Raw genomic sequence first — 23,121 nt, forward strand, 5'->3', positions numbered from 1 at the left:
AACCGAAAATGAATTCGGTAATCCAAAACAATAAATAGTGAGCTTAAAAAAGTCGAAATATAGAGTCTCATAAAACTATCACCATATACACCGTTCGACCTAACATTCTCACGTTAGGAACAACGGTTGTTAGGAATAAATTATGATGCCAACATACAATGTCTTCCTTCACAACAACCATTACCCTGCTAGAGAATGCATTCGAAAAAAAGAAAAAAAAAACTTTAGAAATATCAATTAACTTGAGAATATATTATTCTACCCAACGGAAGGAAGAGAATAAGCAACACACAAACAAATCTAATGGTGGTCTACCGAGAACTTACTTGTGAGGGTCGACCATGAAATTGTTATCTTTCACGAGATCGAGATGTTTCATCCATGAGCGTGACTTTTATGCTTACGCATGCATGTCTTAGGATTATAAAAGATATAGGCCTACTGATCATGTTTATGCATGCATGTCTTGGCAAAAGAAAATCTAAATCTTTTATGCATGCATGTCTTGGCAAAAGAAAATCTAAATCTTCCGCCGCTACTGATCATGTTATCTGGAGAAGTGTGGTATTTAAACAAGCTTTGCTATTCTTAAATCTTCTTGTCAAAAAAAAGTAGCGCCAAGATTTGGAGACATGCCTACGGCCTACTTGTCCAAACATGACTTCATGTTCGTATCAAAATAAATATATAGGATTATAAACAGATATAAGCCTGATTTTCAACCCGATAAACAGCCACAGACCTTTGTTATTCAAATTTGCAAATTTAGGCCTCCATCCATGTTTCCATCCAAATCCGCTAATTTTGTCAATTTCTCGGTCAATTCGGTCAATTTCTCCGCACATGAGATGAGTTAATGAAGCCGAAATTACCCATATATCCTTTATACACGTGTATGGTTAATGCTGTTTGATCTTATAACAGGGTGGTTCTCAGAAAAATTTAACGGGTTAGATTAGATGGGATATAAGATTTCCACGTGTTGTAAGGACATTACATCTCTACAAAAATATCAAAGGGTTAGATTAATCAATTTTAGGTTAAGTCTTTATATTCAGATATGAAATTGGGGAAGAAAATGCAGATGCTCCTAATCTAGTGTATCTTATCAACAACTTCTGAAGGATCCAGCGAAGACAAATTCTCCGAGTCGATTCGATCTTTATCATTAAAACCCAAATATGAATATCGATTAGCAATAGATTCAGCGATATTCAACATGCATGCAACCCTATAATCGGCATCAACTCGATTCAATCTCCTACTGTACTTTCAATTTAATCGATTCTTATGTATGAACCAACGTCATGTTGTAATTCACATGAATCTATGAGTGTTTATGCAGAGATTAAAACAAGAAAATGAAGATATGAAATGTTTAATGAAGAACAGAGTGAATCGATGCTGCTGACGATCTAATCAATGTTTGCGTTAATGGGTTTCTGTTGATGAATAGGAAGATGGGTTGCTCAAATCGAGTCTGAAACCATAAGATTTGTTGATTTCAGAAGGATGTTTGATTGATTGTTAGTGCAGAGAAAGATAGTGTTCGCTGCAAAAAGGGTGGTTTATGTCTCGAAGACAAGCTGAGAAAGGGGTTTTAATTATGGTTGTTATGAATTGATTACGTAATTGGAGTGAAATGGTTGCCGTGGAGGCTGAGATCGATGGGATCTGTTGCTTTGGAGGTTAGAGATTCAGAAGAGGTATGAACGGAGCTTGCAATTGGAGAAATTGGGGTTTCTGTAATTGAAGAACCGAAATTGAGACAGAGATGAAGAAATATAAGTTGGGTTTCGATTGAATTGAGAAAAATATGGTGTTGTAAGATAGCTGAGATGATGTTGACGTGAAATAGGTGATGGTGGAATCGATTTGAGTCTGTTGTTATTGTTTTGAGAAGTATTTGGGAGAGGGTTATGTTTCTCAGAAATGTGGAGAGCTGATGGTTTGAGTCTGAACTAGTGTATGCAGTATAATCTCTGTTGTTGTGAGCACTATCTCAGAGAGGCACTGTGTTAATTGAATGAGTGCATTTACAATGAATTGGTGGGTGATTGTTGGTGAATTGGAAGGAACGAGTTTCTGGTGGTGTGGTTTGATGGCTGAAGAGATGAACAGGTAGAATTGTTGACTCAGTGAAGCAAGAGTTGTTGTGTGCAGCGATGATTTCATCTGAAATTGCAAGCATATTGCAGCAGCATGAATTGATATTAAAAGAGTGGTTGTTGTTGGGGTTGTGCTGCAGAGAAGTCACAACTGGTGGTAAATGGGTTTGTGTGTTGCTGCAGAGAATGTCAGAGCTCAGGAAATAGAACAAGCAAGTATTGGCTTTTGTTGTTACAGGAAAGTTTGTGGAGAACAAATTGTGCTATGAGTCTGATATGGAATTGCAGGGAGCAGTTGTTAGCAGTGATGTTGGCTTGGAATAGAGCTAACGTTGCCCAAAAGGTTGAAGTTAAAGTTTTGAGATTGAAGGGTTTTGAGCTCGACTGGCAGAAGAACCAGGTGATACCAAGGGTTTTAAGTTCATTTTTCTTCGTGTTTCATCTGTTGGCAGTCACGTATAAAGGTTTTAAATTCAGTAAAGAAGAGACGAAAGAAATAGAGTTAGGGTTTTGACAGGAAATGCTTGCTGCTATTGATTAGTTGATTCAAGGAAGAAATGAGATGAAAGGATGAGAAGTTCAGGTCTGGTGGTGGTAGTTGATGTTTTTGCAGATGGATAACTGTAGGTGCAGTTATTTTGAAGTTTGCTTGGTGATGGTAAACTACAAATGGGGTTGGCTTGAGCTATGGTGGTGGAGCTGCAACAAATATTGGTAAATGCAGTGGTGAAATTGAGCTGAAATAAATGAATGTGTCAGGTGCAATGATTGCAGTTATGGAATGGAAAATTGCAGTCATGGAATGGAAAATTACGAGGTGATGGATTATTTGGGGTTTGCCGTGGTAGTTGGAAACGTGATCTGGTGATGATGTTACGATGAATGTTGGTGATAGTATGTTGTAGGATTATAGTTAGTTTCAGTGAAAGCATGCATCAGCTGCTACACTCAGGCAAGCTTAACTTGAATTTGTAAATCCATTATAAAGTCAGATAATGCTACTGTTGGCTTTGATGTGGGGTCCACTTTTTTACTGACACGTCTTGTACAGTGTATACCCAGTCAGAAGCGAGTCTGCAGAATCGGCGAGTTAAGCTGCAACTCGGCGAGTTCAGTGATTCAAAGGGTTTAATTGTATTTTTATCCTACACTAAGGGTGCCAAAAAGGTGGATAACCACCGTTAGCCGTTTTTTCAATAAAACGGTCACAACCGGCCTAGATTTGTAACTTTCAAAAATACAGGCCTATGGTTGTCACCCTGAAAAAAAACAGGTCTATATCTATTTTTCACCCTATTACATTTTACGTTTGCCTTTTTACCGGGGCCAGCGAACTCTGCTTCTCCTATATTAGTTCTAGACATAGCTAATGCAGAACGATGAGGAATAATGCAATACTTAGATTGCTGGAGATGGGAAAAGAAGAATAGGATACGAATAGACGATGTTAAAGAAGAAAAATAAGAAAAGATAAGTGTTAAACTAATAATAAGATTGATAATAACGTGATTGATAATCCTTATGCTTGTTTATATTGGCTTCTGCTAGATGCCTAAAATATTAGGATTCCAGATAAAGAAAATACTAGACAAGGAAATAATAATAGGGCATCTAAACATTGGATGTCCCGATACCTATTGGGAATTCCAAACACTTGTTCGGTTGTTTCTCTTGACCTTCTAAAGGTGTAGGAAGAAGGTGGCGCATTAGGGTTTCCTAGAATAGATGTGGAATTGTCAGCAACATCACAACGATTGGTACGACTGTCAACATCCTTGGGTTTCCAAGCAGCAAGAGTAGCTCTAGAATTTATCTTGTTCGCTTTCTTTGACTCATAGGAGGTGTATTTCTTGCTTTCATCTTCCAAATCTTCAACCATTCCACCAAGTACTTTCAAGCTTTCAGGCACCATCAATAGACCCCCATTCCGAAACTTTAAATTACGAATGACAACTTTCAAACCAGCAGGAGCTAGAACTGGAAGACCTTCGCTAGGTTTTTTCTCCAAACGCAACACACATTGAACATCATCCATCAAAAACAACACAAGAGTGCTCTTACACCCAGAAGGTGCCTCCTGAAACCTATCTCGTGCACGAGGACTTCCATTAACTATCTCATTAACCTGACGAACATATGGACCAGGAAGATTAACAAGATGCAAAGTGTTGAATTCTCAGGAAGCACACTGCAACCAACACCGTTGCCAGTGCCACTACAAGACAATTTCATATTAGACAAAAAAAACCTCTCGATGATGAATATCACTTTCTCAGCATCATTTAAGTTATGGTAACCAGAAACTGAGTTATTCAACTCAAAAAAACACATGAATATAACCAATGTTCTCTTAATCTCAATCCAGATTTCCAAGGAAAATTATCAATCGTGGTTTTAGTATAACTTTCCGTAGAAGAGCAAAAAGAGGGAATTGTCTCTGCAACTGAATCTTGACAAGATTGAAAAGATTTCTTCTTCGTCAAATAGTCTATACTAAGAGAGAGAATCGCAAGTGCAACTGAATCTTGACAACAATGATCTCGCACTCGGTTGGGTGATTGGGTCTGGGAGGAGACAAAGTTTGGTCAAGTGAAAATGAGATTTCTTCTTCGTCGGAATCTTGACAAGATTCATCTTGCACCCGGTGACGAAAGAATATTGGATAACCATGAGTGAAATCTTTATCTTTTAGCAGTATTATTACAATTACGGTTAGGGTTTGCGTTTGAAGAAATTAGATTACTTGAAAAATAGACTTCTTCTTCGTCAGAGAATGGGTCTATCCTAAGTGAGAGAATCGCAAGTGCAACTGAATCTTGACAAGAATGATCTTGCACTCAGTTGACTCATGTCATTTTTCAAGAAAGAACAATCTCTGTCGTGATATATTAATGGTCTCTTTCAAAATTATACCATACATAACAAAGGAAAACGCAATGCAGAGTGCTTTCAAAGTTGTTATGAGATATAAGAAGTCTGAAAATGAACATAGGATTTTACAAAGAAAATATATACTACTCGCACTTAGAGTTTGAAAACTATCTTAGTTAGATCATCATGTAAAGGAAACACAGGTTACGTGATTCTCAATCATCCATTTCCTTGGATATCAAGTATCTTCTGATAATGGTATTCTCTGTATTAGGAAATCTAGATTAAATATAGTTAGTTATAGTCTTGTTTATCAAGAAAAGAATGTTCTAGTAGTTTCATATTGATGTATATAAATACTTGTGAAATCACACGTCCTGTGTGTGGGTTTTCATATTATTCATTCAATTAATAAAACCATACGTTTATACATCAGAGTTCGATGACTCGCATCCAAATTTAAACATCAAAATTATGTTCCCGGAATAGACATTTGAAAGTTGATCCATATGCACTTACTAATCTTTGATGATCAAACCATCACTACAGAAAACGCCTTAGAGGTTCCTGAAAATTAAATGGCATACTCTTGTTGGCGTTTTTAGTTGAATTGATTTGAAGATTAAGAAGGATTTGATGATGGAATGGGAATGGGAAAATTAGACACAGGCCCAAAAAAGAAAATATTTTCATTGTCACGCCCACAATGAATTTTAGGTACCTGATATCCATAATTATTTCCGTGACACCGATAATTATATGAAATTATTAAAAATGTCTGCATGACAGATTATGCATCCACATGACGGGTTATGTATCAGGGGTATAATTGGAAACGCAACTTGGATATAACATATCTAAAAATCCGCGCTTTGGAATTTTACAAATTTTATATCGTTGAAAATCTTTTTAAGAGAGTTACGCAACGAGTACAAACAAGAATATCAAAAAAAAAAAAATTCACGAAAAAATCGGAAGAGATCATCATTTTAGGCAAAATTTCGAAAACTTGATACATAAGCATTATGCAGCCACCAAAAAAAATGCATAACACATTCTACAGACGCATAACGAATTATGCAACCATTTTCTCGATTGCATAACAAATTATGCATCTGCATAACAAAGTTATGCATCTATAACAAGTTATGTAGCCATTGTTTTGGTTGATTTTAGTGTGTACATAAAAAAATTGACGCATAATGCATTATGCAACCATATTTTCGGATGCATAACAGGTTATGCATCAATTTTATCGATGCATAAAAGATTGTGCAACAATTTTCTCGATGCATAATGCATTATGCAGCCATATTTTCGGATACATAACAGGTTATGCATCATTTTTCACGACTGCATAACATGTTATGCAGATATTATTGGAGATGCATGACAAGTTATACAGTCTTTGTTTTTGTTGGTTCCAACAATAACAAAAATTTGATGCATAACATGTTATGCAAACATTTTATGTACTGCATAACAAGTTATACAAAAACTTTTCAAACTGCATAACATGTTATGCATCCATTTTCGTAGCTGCATAACAACTTTTGGAAACCAATTGGAACAGTAACTTTTTGAAACAACAATTGAAGGTTTCAAAAAGAAAAAGTGGTACCGACGACATCACACCTATGCTCAGCCATATTAACCTTTTGTTTTGTTTACTCGGTAGCACACTCTAACAAAAAAAAATGTGGTGGGACAAGAATTGTTTTTATTTGCCGAATAAGGGGACCTGGTGCTCTGAAGTTAAGAAAACAGTGGGCGACGTGTCAAGGTCTAAACCACGTTTCATTTTATCAATCCAGAACAACTCTAATCTTATTTTGAGAAGCCGCAGCCAAAACACGTTTCATTTTTCTGTACCATTTTCTTATCCCTTACATTTGTATCAAATTCATTTTTTCTTCTTCTTTTTTTTAATCAGAATATCAAATTCATATTGATAGAATGGGATCTTTGGATTAATTGCTGGGTTTCATCTCTTATCTTTGACATTTGTTGTGGATTGATTGGTTTCCTGTACAATCCGAGATTGGAACTGAAATTGATTTCATGATGGAAGAATACACAGCAATTAGGAGGTGAGTGGAGATGGCAAAGATCAATGTTCAAGTTCAATTAGAGTGGTGAGTCGGAATTGAGGAATTGATTCACCGAATCAATTAGGTAAATAAATGATCGATTGTTGAGATTTATGAGCAGATACAGATGGTGGAAGAAGTGAATAGATGGGGTTCTGGTGGTGACGGAGGTGGTTGTGATGGCATCTGGTGGTGGTGGCATCTGGTGCTGGCGTGTTTTTTTTCTGGGTAAATAGAGTACTTTGATTTTGGGGTGGCGGCGGTGTTCGAAGTAGTGGCGGTGCCGGTGACCGAGGTAGTAGTGGCGGTGGAGAAGGAGTTGGTGGTGGAGGCAGAGAGAAAGAGAAAGAGTACGATTGAGGAGAAAGAGAGAAGAAGAACGAAGAAGAGTACGAACAACATATAAAATCTCATGATAAAACTTAATTTCAATAATTTTGGGTCTGAGAATAATTTTTTCTTAAAAATGAGTGCGATGGGAGAAATCTGAAAAATGGGTGTGACTTAGTTTTCACGATGGGAAACTCTTTGGGTTTCTTCTCATTAATTTTTCAGAGCCCATGAAAGAGTTGAGCTCGGTTGAGTCGCCCATCTCCACGTTTATGATCAATTACCGGCATAAATAATTAAAGAACATAAGTAATTTAGATTTCGCCGACCACTGCAGTACCCCAAGGTACAAGGATAATAGTTAGTATGACTATTAGCTAATGTGGAATGCCATGGCATATGTTCATGCCCTACCAGTAAGCTCACTTGATGACCTACGTGAGTACTACTAGGCTTACGGTAATTATGCCGACAAAGGTGAGTACTATAAGACTAGGGTTATCGTATTTATGCCATGAAGTCCAAGGGTCTGAATTCTGCACAATCATATGGCATTTAGATCACTTACCAAACCTGTGGTGTTTCTCTGATGTTCACTGACTTGAAAACTTTCCCCGAAACAGGAGAGTTGATGTCACTGGTTGCCTTGACGCTCTCAACTGCATCAAAACTCTTTCCTTGTGTTACAGTAGTCCCAACTTCTGGCAATTCAACCTGGACGACATCTCCGAAATGGTCCTGAGCATGATCGGTTATGCCCACCGTAGCAGAACTACCATCAACTTGAACCCATTTCAAGAGACCTGCAACACTTCAGATCCTTCACAACAACTGCTAATACATGAAAGAGAAAACAAATTAAGTCTCGATCTCAATAAAACCCCTCAATGCACTCATCCATAAAGTGAATGTGGTATCAAATACTACCTCCAATTGCAAGTTCACGTAATCTTTAGTTTGTTTTCATCTGGCCAATGTGGGACTTGACATAACTCAAAAGCATCGCAAAATGTTAATCTAGCTTAGAATATTTGTTTAAAATGCTTAATTTTGTCCAGATCACACCTAAATACCTAATGATAACCATCACGGTCTGTTGCAATAAAATTTGTACAAAATAGCAGCTTTCTTCGGTAAGAGTATAACGATGATACTGATAAAAATAAATTTAAAAAGAAAAAAAGAATGCAAAGGAAATACTTCAAAATGCAGTAGGAGCTATACCAGCTTGATAGCTTTTGCACATTTTCTCATTTGAAAATAGGCAAATAGGTTAAATTTAGTCATTCAATTTCGTTCTCCGTCCATGAATTGAGCAGAATATACATTTCCTCCATTGAGCAGAGCTGGCCATGATTCACAGATTCTGCTTTCTAAACCTAATTTTGAAGTTCGTGTAAGATTCTATTATGTAAGAAAAGTTCAAGAAAATGGAAGAAAATATTTTAAGATACTATATATACATATATTTATTCATTGACATTTGTCATTATAACCGGGACCTCCATAGTAAAAACCGTAACCATTTGTATCATATCTGTCCTTGGTAATTTTCAAATCATAACAGTTTGGATCGTCACTATTGTCCCAGCATCTTTAGCATCTCTAATCTTGTTATCTTCATCAATTACTTGAACCCAATTAAAATAATTAGATGTTTTCAAACCACCTTCAGAAGGAAAATGACCACTACCCATTTGTGCCGAAGTATATCTTCCTTTACTTTTTGTATTCAAGATTTCACCACCAAATTGTACAAATTTTGTTGTCCTTGATAATAGCGTGAAGAGAATATTAGGATAGTATCCAACTGGATTATCTTGTATTTGCACCCACCAATGTCCAGTAGTTTGGTCCTGTCAAATTATCCAACTTGTGTTTTTGGATCAAAAATGTTAGTGGGGTACAAAAACTTGATAGACTTGTATTTTTTTACCCTATGAATATTAAAGTGTGCATCTTTTTGGACGCCATGCAAGGTGGACACTTCGCTGAAACTGCAACCAAGGGAGATATCTGACGATCGAAGTGTGAACAAAACCATCACATAAGAGGTTGTAGTAACCAGTACTCTTGTATCTATCCGTCTAAAAGAAAATAAATCAAATAGTTTAATTTTCTCGAAAAAAAATACCAACAATAGTATATGACCTTTCATGATATCCATAAGAAAATGGAATAATAATACTTACCGTCCAATATATGAAAAATCTGGTTTTGTCATCGCCATATACTTTTTGGCTCACCTAATTAAGAAAAGATGTAAATTCAGTGGTTCCCGATAAAAGGACAATAATTGGCTTATTACAAATTCAGAGTGATAACTTACAATCCATCCGGCTTCAATAGTATTTTTAGCTTCTTCACCGGAACTAACCCATATTTGGGATACACTCATTTCATTTGGTGTTTCAACAACCGGTTTCCAAAGATTTATTTTTGCTTGTGCTCCTAGAAAATTGCCACTCAGCTCAATCAATGCGTACTTCAATGTTTTTATGCACATAGAAAAATCGATTTCCGATTAAGGCTACATTTATGCATATATAGAAAGTGCTAATTAATGATAATTTATAATATATGGTATGTGATTATAGATATCTCATGGCCTTCCATATGTCCTTTGGTTATGATATATTAAGAGTCTTATACGGTGAAAATTTTGGTTGATGATATTTACGTAAAGTTGTTGGGTTGTAAGCTTTTCCTTTCCTCCGTATGGGGATAGTTCCTTCCGGACATGACCCATACTTATGCCATGTTTGTGTAAGTTGAAGTGTCCCAACATTATTTGATTTCATTTCATTCTGATACGAATTTGGTCTCATATGTTTCATAATAATAAGAATAAAAAAGTAACATAATTTCTTAGAATTTTGAGATGAAAACCTATATAGAAATTATTACGAAAAATATGTATATATATTAAACCTGTATTGTGTGATTACGAAGCAAAGGATGATTAAGACTAGGTTGTTTGTAAATATCATAACAATCGACGATCTCATTATTATCAACCTACAAAATAACAATTAACGAAATAAGTACATATAAACGAATACGATGAACAGTAGATTAACATCATAAACTTTAATGCATGTAAAAACAGTTTTACCTTAATGGTTTTGATTATTGCTTTGTTCACGACTTTCGTATCACTTTTCCTTCGATTAAAGCTTCGCTAATGAGTATCGGTAATATAAGAACCCATTATATTAGTTCGATATGTTTCGACATCGTCGAATAAAGAGAATATGATTAATGGAGGAGATTGATTGGTAGACTATACATACTCTTGAATAAAGTTTTTATTCTTTTTCACTTTATAGTTAATATCAGATATTATAAACCTTTTTGATATGATTCTTATTCCTTATTCATATATACGAATTATAATTACAGATAAAATCTATTTTATATACATATATATTGAAATAATATATATATATACACATATATAGACACTATTATACCTCAATTTCCAAAATTCATAATTTAAAACATAAACAGTCACCTACTGTATTAGGAGGATATAACTTCTTATTTTGAGTTATATTTACGTCAATAATATTCACATTTAAATTCCAGTTTATTTAAAAGCTTGCTTACTTAAAATTTATTACTGATTGTGGAAAAAATTTTCTTTCTAAAAGACAAGGTTATATTAAAAGAAAAAATTAGGTAGGATCAAAAAGAGTACAAGCTTCCCTAATAAACAAATTAAGAGGCCCCATAATTACCTCACCACTAAAAATAAATAATTGTGACATCGGATAGCCCTTAAAAGAGTATGTGCACCAAAGGATAAGCGTTTTTTGTTTGTCAACAAAATTAGTTCTTCATTACTCTTTCCTCGTCCTCGACTGCCGTTAATATGGGTGTTACGATTGAGATCTTTACTATTTAGTCTAGAAAACCCGACCCGGATTACTGGCTGGTCCAGCGGGATATAACAATTAATGTCTAGTCCAATAAAGTTTAAAAACATGTTATTTTACCTCTATGCCCTGGACCACGTGATGTGTACAGTTTACGTCCGTTTTCTTTTCATTTTTTTTCCAGTTGCATTCTCTATCTCTTCTGCAACCTAACTCTCAATTGAAAAACGCGAACTGCTTCGTCTTTCTTCACATTCAGAAAACTGCTCCCGTCTCTTATCTGCAACCTAACTCAATTAATTACCATTATCAGAAAAAGATCGAAAAATCACCATTATCAGAAACAGAAACTGCTTCTTCTTTCAGTATCTGACCTAATTTTCATTAAATTCAATTGAAGAAGAAATGGGTACAAGTAGAAAAATTAAGAGGACGATTACAGAAGAAATTACTGAAGTATCTCCATCACCAGTGAAAAGAAGAAACAAATCTGACGATGATTCACCAACAGAAGCGTACCCTGCTTCTAAATCTCCTACACTATTGAAAAGAATAAGCAAATTTGTCGATGATTCAGCAACAGAAACCTCCCCTACTGCTAAATCTCGTACACCAGTGAAAATAAGAAGGAAGTCTACCGATGATTCACCAACAGGAACCTCCCCTACTGCTAAATCTCCTACACTATTGAAAAGAAGAAGCAAATCTGTCGATGATTCAGCAACAGAAACCTCCCCTACTGCTAAATCTCATACACCAGTGAAAAGAAGAAGGAAGTCTACCGATGATTCACCAACAAGAACCTCTCCTACTGCTAAATCTCCAACAACAAGAAGTATTGACATGCAATATTCCCAAAACCTAAAATATGTACTGTTACATATTGAAATGTAGTGTTGTTTAACTAATACATACTAAAATTTAGTATGTCAATTTATATGTGTACTACATATCAATATGTTGTCTGCAATTTGTACTTCATTTTGACAAGTTATATGTTGTACCATACTGATATGTAATGTGTACAAAACTTTTTGATATGTAGTCTGCAATTTGTACTTCATTTTGGTGGTGAAGGAGTTACATATTGAAATGTATTGTTGTTTAACTAATACATACTAAAATCTAGTATGTCAATTTATATGTGTACTACATATCAATATGTTGTCTGCAATTTGTACTTCATTTTTACAAGTTATATGTTGTACCATACTGATATGTAATGTGTACAAAACTTTTGGTTTACAAAAACAGCAAAAACCAAGGGAAAGAAAGCAGATGATGCTCCTGAAGCAAAAAGAAAAAGAAAAACAGCAGCGGCAACTACTAAAGCAAAAGGAAAAAAAGTGACAAAGGCTGCTACTCATTCACCACCAACAAAGGGGAACAAAATAAAATAAAATAATGCATAATGTCTTATGCAGCTAAAACAAAATAATGCATAATGTCTTATGCATCTAAAAAAAACTGATGCATAACCAGAAAAGTGAGAAAAGTAATGCATAAGACATTATGCAGCTAAAACAAAATAATGCATAATGTCTTATGCATCTAAAAAAAACTGATGCATAACCAGAAAAGTAAAAAAAAGTAATGCATCAGACATTATGCAGCTAAAACAAAAATAATGCATAATGTATTATGCATCTAAAAAAAACTGATGCATAACCAGAAAAGTGAAAAAAAAGTAATGCATAAGACATTATGCAGCTAAAACAAAATAATGCATAATGTCTTATGCACTAAACAAAATGATGCAGAAGACATTATGCACGTGCATAAAAATCCATAAATCAGAAAAGTGAAAAAAGTAATGCATAAGACAATATGCAGCTAAAACAAAATAATGCATAATGTCTTATGCATCTAAAAAACTGATGCATAACCAGAAAAAGTGGGAAAAGTAATGCATAAGACATTATGCAGCAAAAAAAAAATTAATGCATAATGTCTTATGCATCTAAAAAAAACTGATGCATAACCAGAAAAGTGAGAAAAGTAATGCATAATACATTATGCAGCTAAAACAAAATAATGCATAATGTCTTATGCATCTAAAAAAAACTGACGCATAACCAGAAAAGTGAAAAAAAGTAATGCATAAGACATTATGCAGATAAAACAAAAATAATGCATAATGTATTATGCATCTAAAAAAAACTGATGCATAACCAGAAAATACTTCAGTATGTAAATACTTCACTACTGGTGATAGATACTGACATTTTGATAGACTTAACAACATATTTCATTATTCAAAAATAACTACAATAACTACATTTTGATAGACTTATAATGTTTCAAAAACCAAAAGATGTTCTAAGAAACAACAAAAACAGTATTTTCAGTACACTTGTAATGTTTGTACTGTAAATGAAATGCTTATTAACCAAATTCAGTTGGTACTGACAAAATCAAAAAGAAAAACGGTAGAATAGAACAAGGGCTAGAGGAAAGAATTGTGGAAAAGGAATCTGGCAACATCATCGATATAACATTCTGCTGCACGTTAAAGCCTGTGATAAAAGAAAAAGAGAAATCAGAACACTACTTGCTTAAAAGTACATTGTATTGTATCAAACTTACTTAATTAAGACATTAATATGTATCTGACTGAAATACATACCTGACACAAAATCATTCTTCAGAAAGTTCATACTGTCGGATAAGATTGCATGCAAAGTTCATACTGTCGGTGAGTCAACCAGCTCCACATATTACAGATGCAAAATTTCAAATCCTTTAAAGTTTAAAACGATGTAACCTCATATGCAAAATGATATTGCTTATGGTATACATGAGAATAGATGGAGAAGTCTAGTTTGGGAGCAACGTCAGACATGTTAACCCTGTAAATGATCAAAAAATTAACTAAGTCTCTGAATGGATATAAGTTATACATATTGATATGTATTGGCATCTATTGTATTGCACGATACATACTAAGAGCTCAGGCTATATGTAGTACGTATTGGTATGTAACATGTAGAATAACTAAGTCTCTGAATTCCTATACGTTATACATATTGATATGTATTGGCATCTACTGTATTTTAGTAAGATATATTTGCAGGCTATATGCAGTACGTATTGGTATGTAACATGTAGAATATATTTTACAACATATCAATATGTTTTGAGTTTCATCTTGTATAAATAGAAGAACTGCAGCTATATCAAAAAGAGAATACAAAAGTACTACACGATCTATCTAATAAAACAAACCTATATCAAAAAATACAGTAAAAAAAACCTATATCAGATTACAAAGAAACTAAAACAGAACAGCAGCAGAGAAAAGGTGATTATAGTAACATACCTTGTTCGAATCTGAGATTAACCTAATTCGATTTTAAGATACCTAATTGAAACACATAAAAATCACAATGTAAATCGAACGGAAACTGAATTGAACAACGTAAATCATCACAAAACTGAAATCATAAAAGAAAGATAACAATGTACATCATAGACAACTATTCTGATAGAAATCGGATTAGAATAAACCTAATTATTCATCAACATTCCAAGAACAACAACAGAGGAAGATGATTTACGAGATAAATACCTTGTTCGAATCTGATTTCGAAGCACAGATGATTTACGAGATAATAGCTGTGATGAGCCTAATTGAAAGACGCTACCAGATACTGTGATGAACCAAAACGCAGGAGCAGAGGAAACCAAAGAGAAACAAATCTGAGATGAAAAAAAAGAGAAAGAAGCTGAATTTCATTTGTTCGTGGAGTTGCAGAAAGGGTATTTTTGGTACTTTTGAAAAACTTGTCTTGTGTGACCCGCACGTTTTGGACTAGGGAATAAATATTCTGCTCCAAAAACATGTTTTTGGACAAGCGGATAATTTTATGGTAGGGATGGATTAGAGAGTAACCGGTACTGGGTTTCCTGGACTACCTAGTAATTCCTAGGTTATGATTTCTACACACTTCCCATAACAAAGCATACGAACCAGTGGTCCAATCTTCTTATGCCTTCCATGGAACTCAGCTTGACCCTTGCAGTTGTAACTTCTCATCCTAGAGTAATTGTCCAAGTTATTCCTTCCCTTATGAAACAATTTAGTTCTTTTTTCGATGCGAACCATTGATATATTAATTAAACACTGTCGGGCTGAATGAAGTTTAACAAGAATATAGGAGGCTCTCTAATCCAAGTTCCAGAGATCTTCTTTACGACCATATTTACCTATCTTGTCTGTACACTTATTGGCTTTGTTTGTGTGCATATATGTCCAACTGTCGAACGAAAATAAAAGAAAAGAAATATCCCCTACTATCCCTCTCAGCTCCTAAGGGACATCAATATCAGTTTCTTCATCCTGAATTGCTTTAGCTAGAGCTTGATAATCTACTTCAATGATAATCTTCTTGTATTCTAGTTGCATTGCAAGCTTTGATGATTCCAAGACAGCTGAACAGTCCAAATTAATGTTCTTCCCCTGATGCGTCAAGTCAACACAAGCTGATGCTAAGCGAGTACCTGCCAAATTACGAAATATTAGTCCAATAACCTCCTTTTTTAGTTCTATAGCAGGAGTATAGCTCAATAGATAATGAGATAGTCCTTTATCCTAAAACGAAACTATGAATACTGAGATGGTTCTTTAAACTAATTTCCCGTGCCCATCCATTTAACACCCTTCAGAGAAATGGTTTCCTCAGAGAAGTGTGATCAGCCAATAGGTTGAAGTTGAAGACTACCTATTTTCCCAGCTTACTGAATACTGCCATTTCGTAATTTTTTGTTTGTTTGTTTGATTGGCTAATGATTATACGGTAATGGTCCCTTCCAAAATATATATAATGTGACAGTTGATGAGGGAAATGCAAGGTAAAGGTGCTTTCAATGCCTTTATGAGACATACAAAGTCGTCTGAAGATGAACATTGGGTTTGGCAAAGAAAAGATCATGTACTACTACTCCCATTTAGACATCCATCCTACATTTGTTTGTTTAAATGCACCTTGAATTGCTCAAACATTTAAATCTGCGAAAACCAATTAAAATCCTCTGCAAATGGAATTCAATCTTAGTTAAGGTTATCAGAGTACAGGAAATCGCATTCAACACATGATCGTGCTTCTGAAATGTGGATGCCAAGGCTAACATAATCTATCACAAAATGGACGACATAACCACGAAAGGCATAGCTAGCTTTGACCGGCCAATTCTCTTCCTTCCTGTGTTTCCTTTGTCAGCTGAATTTATTGGTTCCACCGGCATCCCGCATGAACCACCGGCGCATTAAATGTACATTGTACCTTCATGCAAATTGGCAAAACACTACTTGGTTCTCACTAGTCAGTCAACCTTTGTCAATATTCATGTAACCATAAGCAAAAAATGGTGGAGCCAACTAAAATTAAAATATATCTCACTCTGTGAGTCATCCAATCAAACCCCAAAGCGCAGGCTCTACGAAGAGTTCAAACCCTCCTCATAGAACTCCAACTACTAGGACTAAGTACGCGTAAATAGGTTTGGAAGCCCAACTTTTTCAATGAAATTTTAGGTTTCTGAGTCTGCCGGACTAGGTATTAAACTGCACACGCATGCTTCCGACTACTGCGACCATGCTTTTGCGTACAGACTTTAGTAACCAGAAAAGAATCCTATTATTGGGACTTTGAAAGTCAATGATCTTTTGGGGTTCTTTTGGGTTATTAGTAGCAAATCCATAGCCCCTTATCAAACTATTTACATAATATCTAAAACACCCCTAATTTGATTAGTGTTAACTATGGTAATTAACCAAATTAATAATGATTAGTGCATTGATTAAGATTAATCATTCGACTAATTTTCTTTCATCAAAAAATTTTTTCATCAACTTTTTCTCTTTTTTTTGGTGATTTTGGAAGATGATTTCAAAAAAAAAAGTTTAATTTTTTTTTCTATTTTTAAAATTTTAAAACATTGGGGAGAACCTTATACTTGATTCCCAATAATAATTTTGTTGATTCAATACCGACCAAAATCAGAAAAAATCTGGGTTTTTTTTGCAGTTATGGTTGAGAATTAATGTCGACCCAGCCGTGAATAATAATTTACGGCTCGGAATTGAAGATTTCTCAGCCGTAAATTATTTTCACTGCTGGGTCGACAAGAGATCCCATCCAAATTTTTTTCTTCTATTTTTTGTAAGTATCAGGAAGAGTTACGGCTGGGGAACCTAGCCGAAAGTAAGCATTTTCGACTGGGAAAACCTAACCGAAATTATACCTCTGCTTGTATTTTTTCAATGTGATTATCATACTAGCTTACGACCAGAAAAACCTAGACGGAGACACTCTTTTACGGTTGGGAGTTCTTACTTTCCCAACCGTACAGGTAGGTTCAGGGTTCACGGTTGGGAGACATGTATTTTCCCAACCGTAATATAGGATTCACGGTTGGGAAAGTGAAAACTCCCAGCCGTTGCAGTTTTAGAAACTGTTTATTTTTTTTTCTCAAATTAATTAAAATGAATTTTTAAATCAACCAAAAGTGAAAGTAAATGGTAGGTTTTCTTTGTTTTGATTTTTTTTTCATCATCTTTACATGATGGAGAGGATGAGGAAGAAGATGGGAAGAAAATGATAGATTTTGATTTTTTATGATCATCATCTTCATCATGATGCGATGAAGAATCACCATGTGATGGAAAAAAAGAAGAAGAGTAGAAGAAAGAAAGTTGAATTATGGATTTAAGTTTTAATAATTTCATCACGATGAAATTATGATCATCATTTTGATTATGATGAAATGAAGAAGAAGAGAAGATTTTTTTTTATATAATAGTTAGATTATAATATGTTTATTGGAAAGGGTATATTTAACTTTTACTATTAGTTAGGTTTCCCCCTATCCATATTAGGATGTTAGAACTAAAAAAATCCTCCAAAACTAGGGCTGTCAACGGGTACTCGATTACCCGGAACCGCACCGGATCCGAATGGGTCCGGTTCCGGGTCCCAAGATTGGAACCGTTAGCAAAATCACTACCCGACGGTAAGACCTGTTAGGAACCGATAAGTTTCGGGTCCTAACGGGTATTACCTGATGGGTACCCGTCGGGTATTGGGTACCCGAATATTTATGTTTTACTTGTTAATTTTACATTGAATAGAAAGATTTCGTTTAAATTCTTTTTATTTATCCCTCATATTCTTATGTTTAATACTAATTAGAATATTTACATAGATATAATTATAATTTTATATCAAAAATTATTAGATTTAAGCTAATATAGTAAATATAAAAGTAAATTATCAAAAAGTGTTGTTAATTTTTAAGGACCCGATAAATATCCGGACCCAACGGATAATTAGTGTTTTTAGAGAGTCCGGTTCCGGGCAATCAATTTAGGAACCGGACCCGGAATCGATTAAAATTACCGGTTCCGGTTCCGGTAGCACACTAGCCGGATCCGATGAGACCCGTTGGCACCACTACCCAAAACCTTTTGACCTTAAAACCTCAATAATAGAGTTCTTGAAAAACTGTCATAGAGGATTACCAAACTTTGCGAATAATTACATGAACCAAACAAAATCAATTTCCTTGATTACGTAGAAGCCAATAAGTCAGAAGTTGGATCAGATATTAATTGGAATTAGAAATGACTTTCAGAAATAATTTTTTTTTACTTCCCATTTCTAAAATTAATTTTTCATTAATAATTTTCTACAAGATCTAATAACCACGGCAGAAAATTTTGAACAAACTCAAGTGATTCCCATTTCCAAGATGAATGCTAGTATGTGCCATGGTATGGTCCGGTTGAATATCACCCGCTGACAATTCAGTTTGATGTCAGCACTCAGCACCAATATTATAAGTCGAGCCGTGTAAACGTGTAAGAAGACAAGACAACCTCACTCTTTATTCGCCATTTCGAATTCACACACACACTTCCTCTCTTTCCCTTCGTTTCTTCACGAATTTCTTGATTTCGAAGGAAAAATAAAAAAAAATCAAAATCTCAATCCAAAACCTAGAATGTCTTCCTCTCCAGAAGAATCTTCTCCTACTATTGATGATGTTGATTCATTCAGAAAAGGCGTCAAACAAAGATTTAGTGATAAATCAAAGGTATAATCATTTAATCCTTCAATAAATTGATTTTTTCTTGATTAGATTAGGTTTTCTTACATATATTATCGGTTTATGATCTCTGATTTGTTGTAATAATAGAAAGTTGCTCAAACGAAAGAGATGTTATCAAAACAAGCTGTACAAACCAAAGAGATTTTATCAAAACAGGCTGTTAAAATTGCTAAACAGGCTGAGGAACATGAAAGATTCATCAATAAGGTATACTTATATTCTTCAATCTCTTGCCTTCTTCTTCTTTTTGGGGATTTTTGGTGGGTTTTTTTTTTTTTTGGAATTTTTCGGTGTTTTTTTAGGGATTTTTTTGTTAATTTTTGTATTGTTTGGTAATTAGGTTACACATTTAGTGGGAGTTCTTGCTTTTGGAGCATTTTGTTTTCTATTGGGATCAAGTAAGTGAAATTGGAATATGATTTATGTTGGATTTTGAGTATTTATTATAGGAAGAGAGGTTGATGTGTTTGTTGAATTGTGTAGGACCTCAGGACATTCCGTATGTATACTGTTTTTTCTATTTCACGTTTGTTCCGATGAGATGGATATACTATCGGTTCAAGAAATGGCATTATTATCTCCTGGTGAACACTGAATTTTCTCAAATTTTGATTTATGCTTGTTTCGGTATAAGCTGGGGAGGGGTTTAGCTTTTGATTTTATATTGAAGACAAAAATTGATACTGTAGTGTGTTTTTCTGCTTAACTTACTTTTAAGTGGACCTTGAGATGTTCAACTTGTTTCATGTCTCTTATGTATATGGTTTGTTAGAGTAGAAGAGAAAGAGGCTGTAGTGTGGAGACTTAATAAACATCTTTTTTCACAAGATAGAAGGGCTCGATTAGGAAAGTTAACAACTGGATTGTACCTATCCTAAACGTCTGAGTGTTTTGGCTTCTGTATGGTTATTCGGATACTATGGAAAATAATGAAGCAAGCTTTATAATTGGAAAGAATTAGTTATGTTATAGATTACTTTGATGTACCGTATGTAAAGTCTCATACTCATATGTGGTGTTGGTTTTTGCAGGATTTCTGCTACTACGCCAATACCATTTTCCTGGTTATGTTAATCTTTTATCCTAAAAATGAAAAGCTATTCATGGTTTGCTTCTCATTCGCAGAGGTACACATACTGACATACATGTACTATCCTCATGGTGATGCTATTTAAATTGAATTCAAAGCAAACCACAGTCGGTGGTGGGATCTTACGCCCTTAGCAAATGCTGATCTCAGCAATTCATAGGATAAAAATGGTTGTGGTGTTACACCTACTTTGTTCAAGTAGCATATCACTGACTTATTTTCATAGTTATCTTTTCCTTGAGTAGTTGTATTTTCATACTTAAAATTCTGAAAAACTGTTGCAGGGACCATTAGCGTGGGCATTAATTGTTTGGCGTTGCAGTCTGGTCTTCAGCTCTCTTGATAAAATTGTCAGCGTCTTAATACATCTTTTACCTGGTGAGTTTGTTTGGTGAGGCTGTAGATTTTATAGTGTTAACATGATAGATTCTACTAGCAATGTGTTTCCAGTTATGTGGTACTCGTATTTGTTGGTAGCTTCCTTCTTTAGTCATCACAATGGATCATTTTTGCGAGATTGGGACCAAGCGCATAGAAGTATAATCTGTGGTTACTTATTTTGGTTTGCTTTGTCACTCTTAATTGGAAGCAAGAACATTCACAGTACCATGTTATGATAGTTGCTAGTTACAAGCATGCTCTGCATTTGAGTGCAAAATTCGAGATACAGTTTCCCTGGTCATTTTTACTTGCTACTGTGTGATTTAAATTCCATGGCGCTTAACATATAAGTTTTCGTGAAAGGTGTTTCTTGTGAAAGAATTTCTGTGTCGTTTTCCTTGGAGTTTGAACCTTGTGACAGTGACATGACATCAGAATGATAACTGAGGCCTGTAATTTTCCACTGAACTGAGTCATGTGTTGCTAGATTTTGCTTTAGGGTTTTCTAAATTCTTATTCAATGTTAATAGTGTGCCTTCATGGCAAAACCATCATAATGGAGACAGGGGAAGACATTTAGAAGCTTTATCGGAATTTTGTTTTACCCTGTACACATTCGATACTTCTGAATTATCTTTATACCTACTGCTGGTTGATATTACTTGCAGGGATTGTTTACTTCACTATTCGGTGGTGGGATCCAGCAACCTTTGAAGCTATGCATCCGGAGGGAAGCATGAGTCAAAGAGCTTCATGGCCATATGTGGAAGACAAGTCATACCTCTGGACTTGGCTATTTGTTGTTCCATTGGTTGCGTACACCTTATGGCAGATTCTCTATTTTCTTATTGTCAATGTTCTGCGTCGTCAAAGGCTTTTAAGGGATCCAGAAGTAATGACATCCTACAGGTTATCCCTCGCTCCTTCTCTCTTCACCTCTCATGTACTGTATATGGGCACATATGCACAGGCATAATTTCTTTATGATCCCTCCATGGCTCAATCATTTACCAATAATATGATAACCTCCCTAAACTTCTAAAATCTGGTTCCTTAACCCTGTTAATGATTCAAGCGGCTATTGATTTGGCTTTCTGGCTTTGTATCGTTGCCGCTATCACTGGCTGTTTTCAGATCTGTCGTTAGTTTTGAGATACAGGATGTCATCACACATTAGAAAAACTGATCTAGGGGTTGTGAAAACCAAGTTTACACGTCCTAAATTTTCATAGGTATGATGCTTCCATTTTCTTTTCACTTATTCTGTTTCCTGCTTCTAATTTTGGCAGAGAACTATCGAAGAAAGCACAAAAAGCAAATAATATGTGGTGGCGTTTAAGTGGAGTTCTAGGTGATCAGAATCGTATGCTCATGTATATTCTGTTCCAAGCTGCATTCACAGTTGCCACAATGGCTTTAACTGTGCCAATATTTCTGTCCTACGAATTGCATGTAATTTTCCAAATACTCAAAGTCTCTGCATCTATATGGAACGGAGGAAGCTTTTTGCTGGAAGTGATGCCTAGGCAAGTCATAATGAAGGAGAAGAAGAAACTTGAGATGCAGCCTTTACCAGTCCAACCTGATCAGCCTACAGTCTCAACAGAAATTCCCACTGAAACTAATGGCTTCACAGAGTCCGACAGCCAGTCGGAACAGCCTTGTACAAAAGAAAATGACTCATAAAATTTCTGTTTTAGCTATTGCTAGAAAAGTTTAGTTAGTAAACCTATGACTGTTGAAACCTGATATCTTGGGATTTAGAATTTTGAGGTGTGGAAAGTTTAGTTTTGAACTCGAGCTACCCGTTGTATGTTTATGCAACATATGTAGCGTGTATGCTTTTCATAAGTTTCTGTTGGTGCAGATGGCCAAGTTTTCTTGTATAATAATGACCAAGGATGTGATTTTTAGTGCTACTTACGGGCCAATATCATCAAATGATGCTAATGTTAGGAGGACTTGTTCGCAACTGAGGATTGCTAGCCTTAATTTGCTACATTTCAAGGCGTTTTTGTATGGTAATATTGGTAGAATTTATACAGTTTTGCTCTATCCAAGACCATGTATTGCCTGTTAGACAAATGATTCTTCATAATCGTGGATGCATAAATACCCCTCCGTTTCAGGGAAAGTTGCCAAATTAAAAAAACGAAAACATCAGTTTTTCTGAAACAGGAGAGCATCAAGGTTTACCATAGGATTCCGACGGGTCATGTGACAGTAACGTGGTTTCCATCACACTTTGCTCCTAATAACAACTC

The 23,121-nt window shown here is 35.1% G+C and overlaps 1 protein-coding gene across 1 annotated transcript; it reads left to right on the top strand.

Moving 5' to 3' along the window:
- The first annotated feature begins 18,978 nt into the window (after window positions 1–18,978).
- LOC113347662 (uncharacterized membrane protein C776.05-like) lies at window positions 18,979–22,788 on the top strand. Its single transcript, XM_026591335.1, has 8 exons — window positions 18,979–19,371; window positions 19,474–19,593; window positions 19,727–19,784; window positions 19,870–19,970; window positions 20,418–20,513; window positions 20,761–20,854; window positions 21,526–21,766; window positions 22,147–22,788. The coding sequence occupies exons 1-8, from the start codon at window positions 19,279–19,281 to the stop codon at window positions 22,541–22,543; spliced, it is 1,200 nt and encodes a 399-aa protein (XP_026447120.1). The 5' UTR covers window positions 18,979–19,278; the 3' UTR covers window positions 22,544–22,788.
- Window positions 22,789–23,121: the final 333 nt, after the last annotated feature.

This window comes from Papaver somniferum, chromosome 2 (genome assembly GCF_003573695.1).
Source record: "Papaver somniferum cultivar HN1 chromosome 2, ASM357369v1, whole genome shotgun sequence".
Taxonomy (NCBI): Eukaryota; Viridiplantae; Streptophyta; class Magnoliopsida; order Ranunculales; family Papaveraceae; genus Papaver; species Papaver somniferum.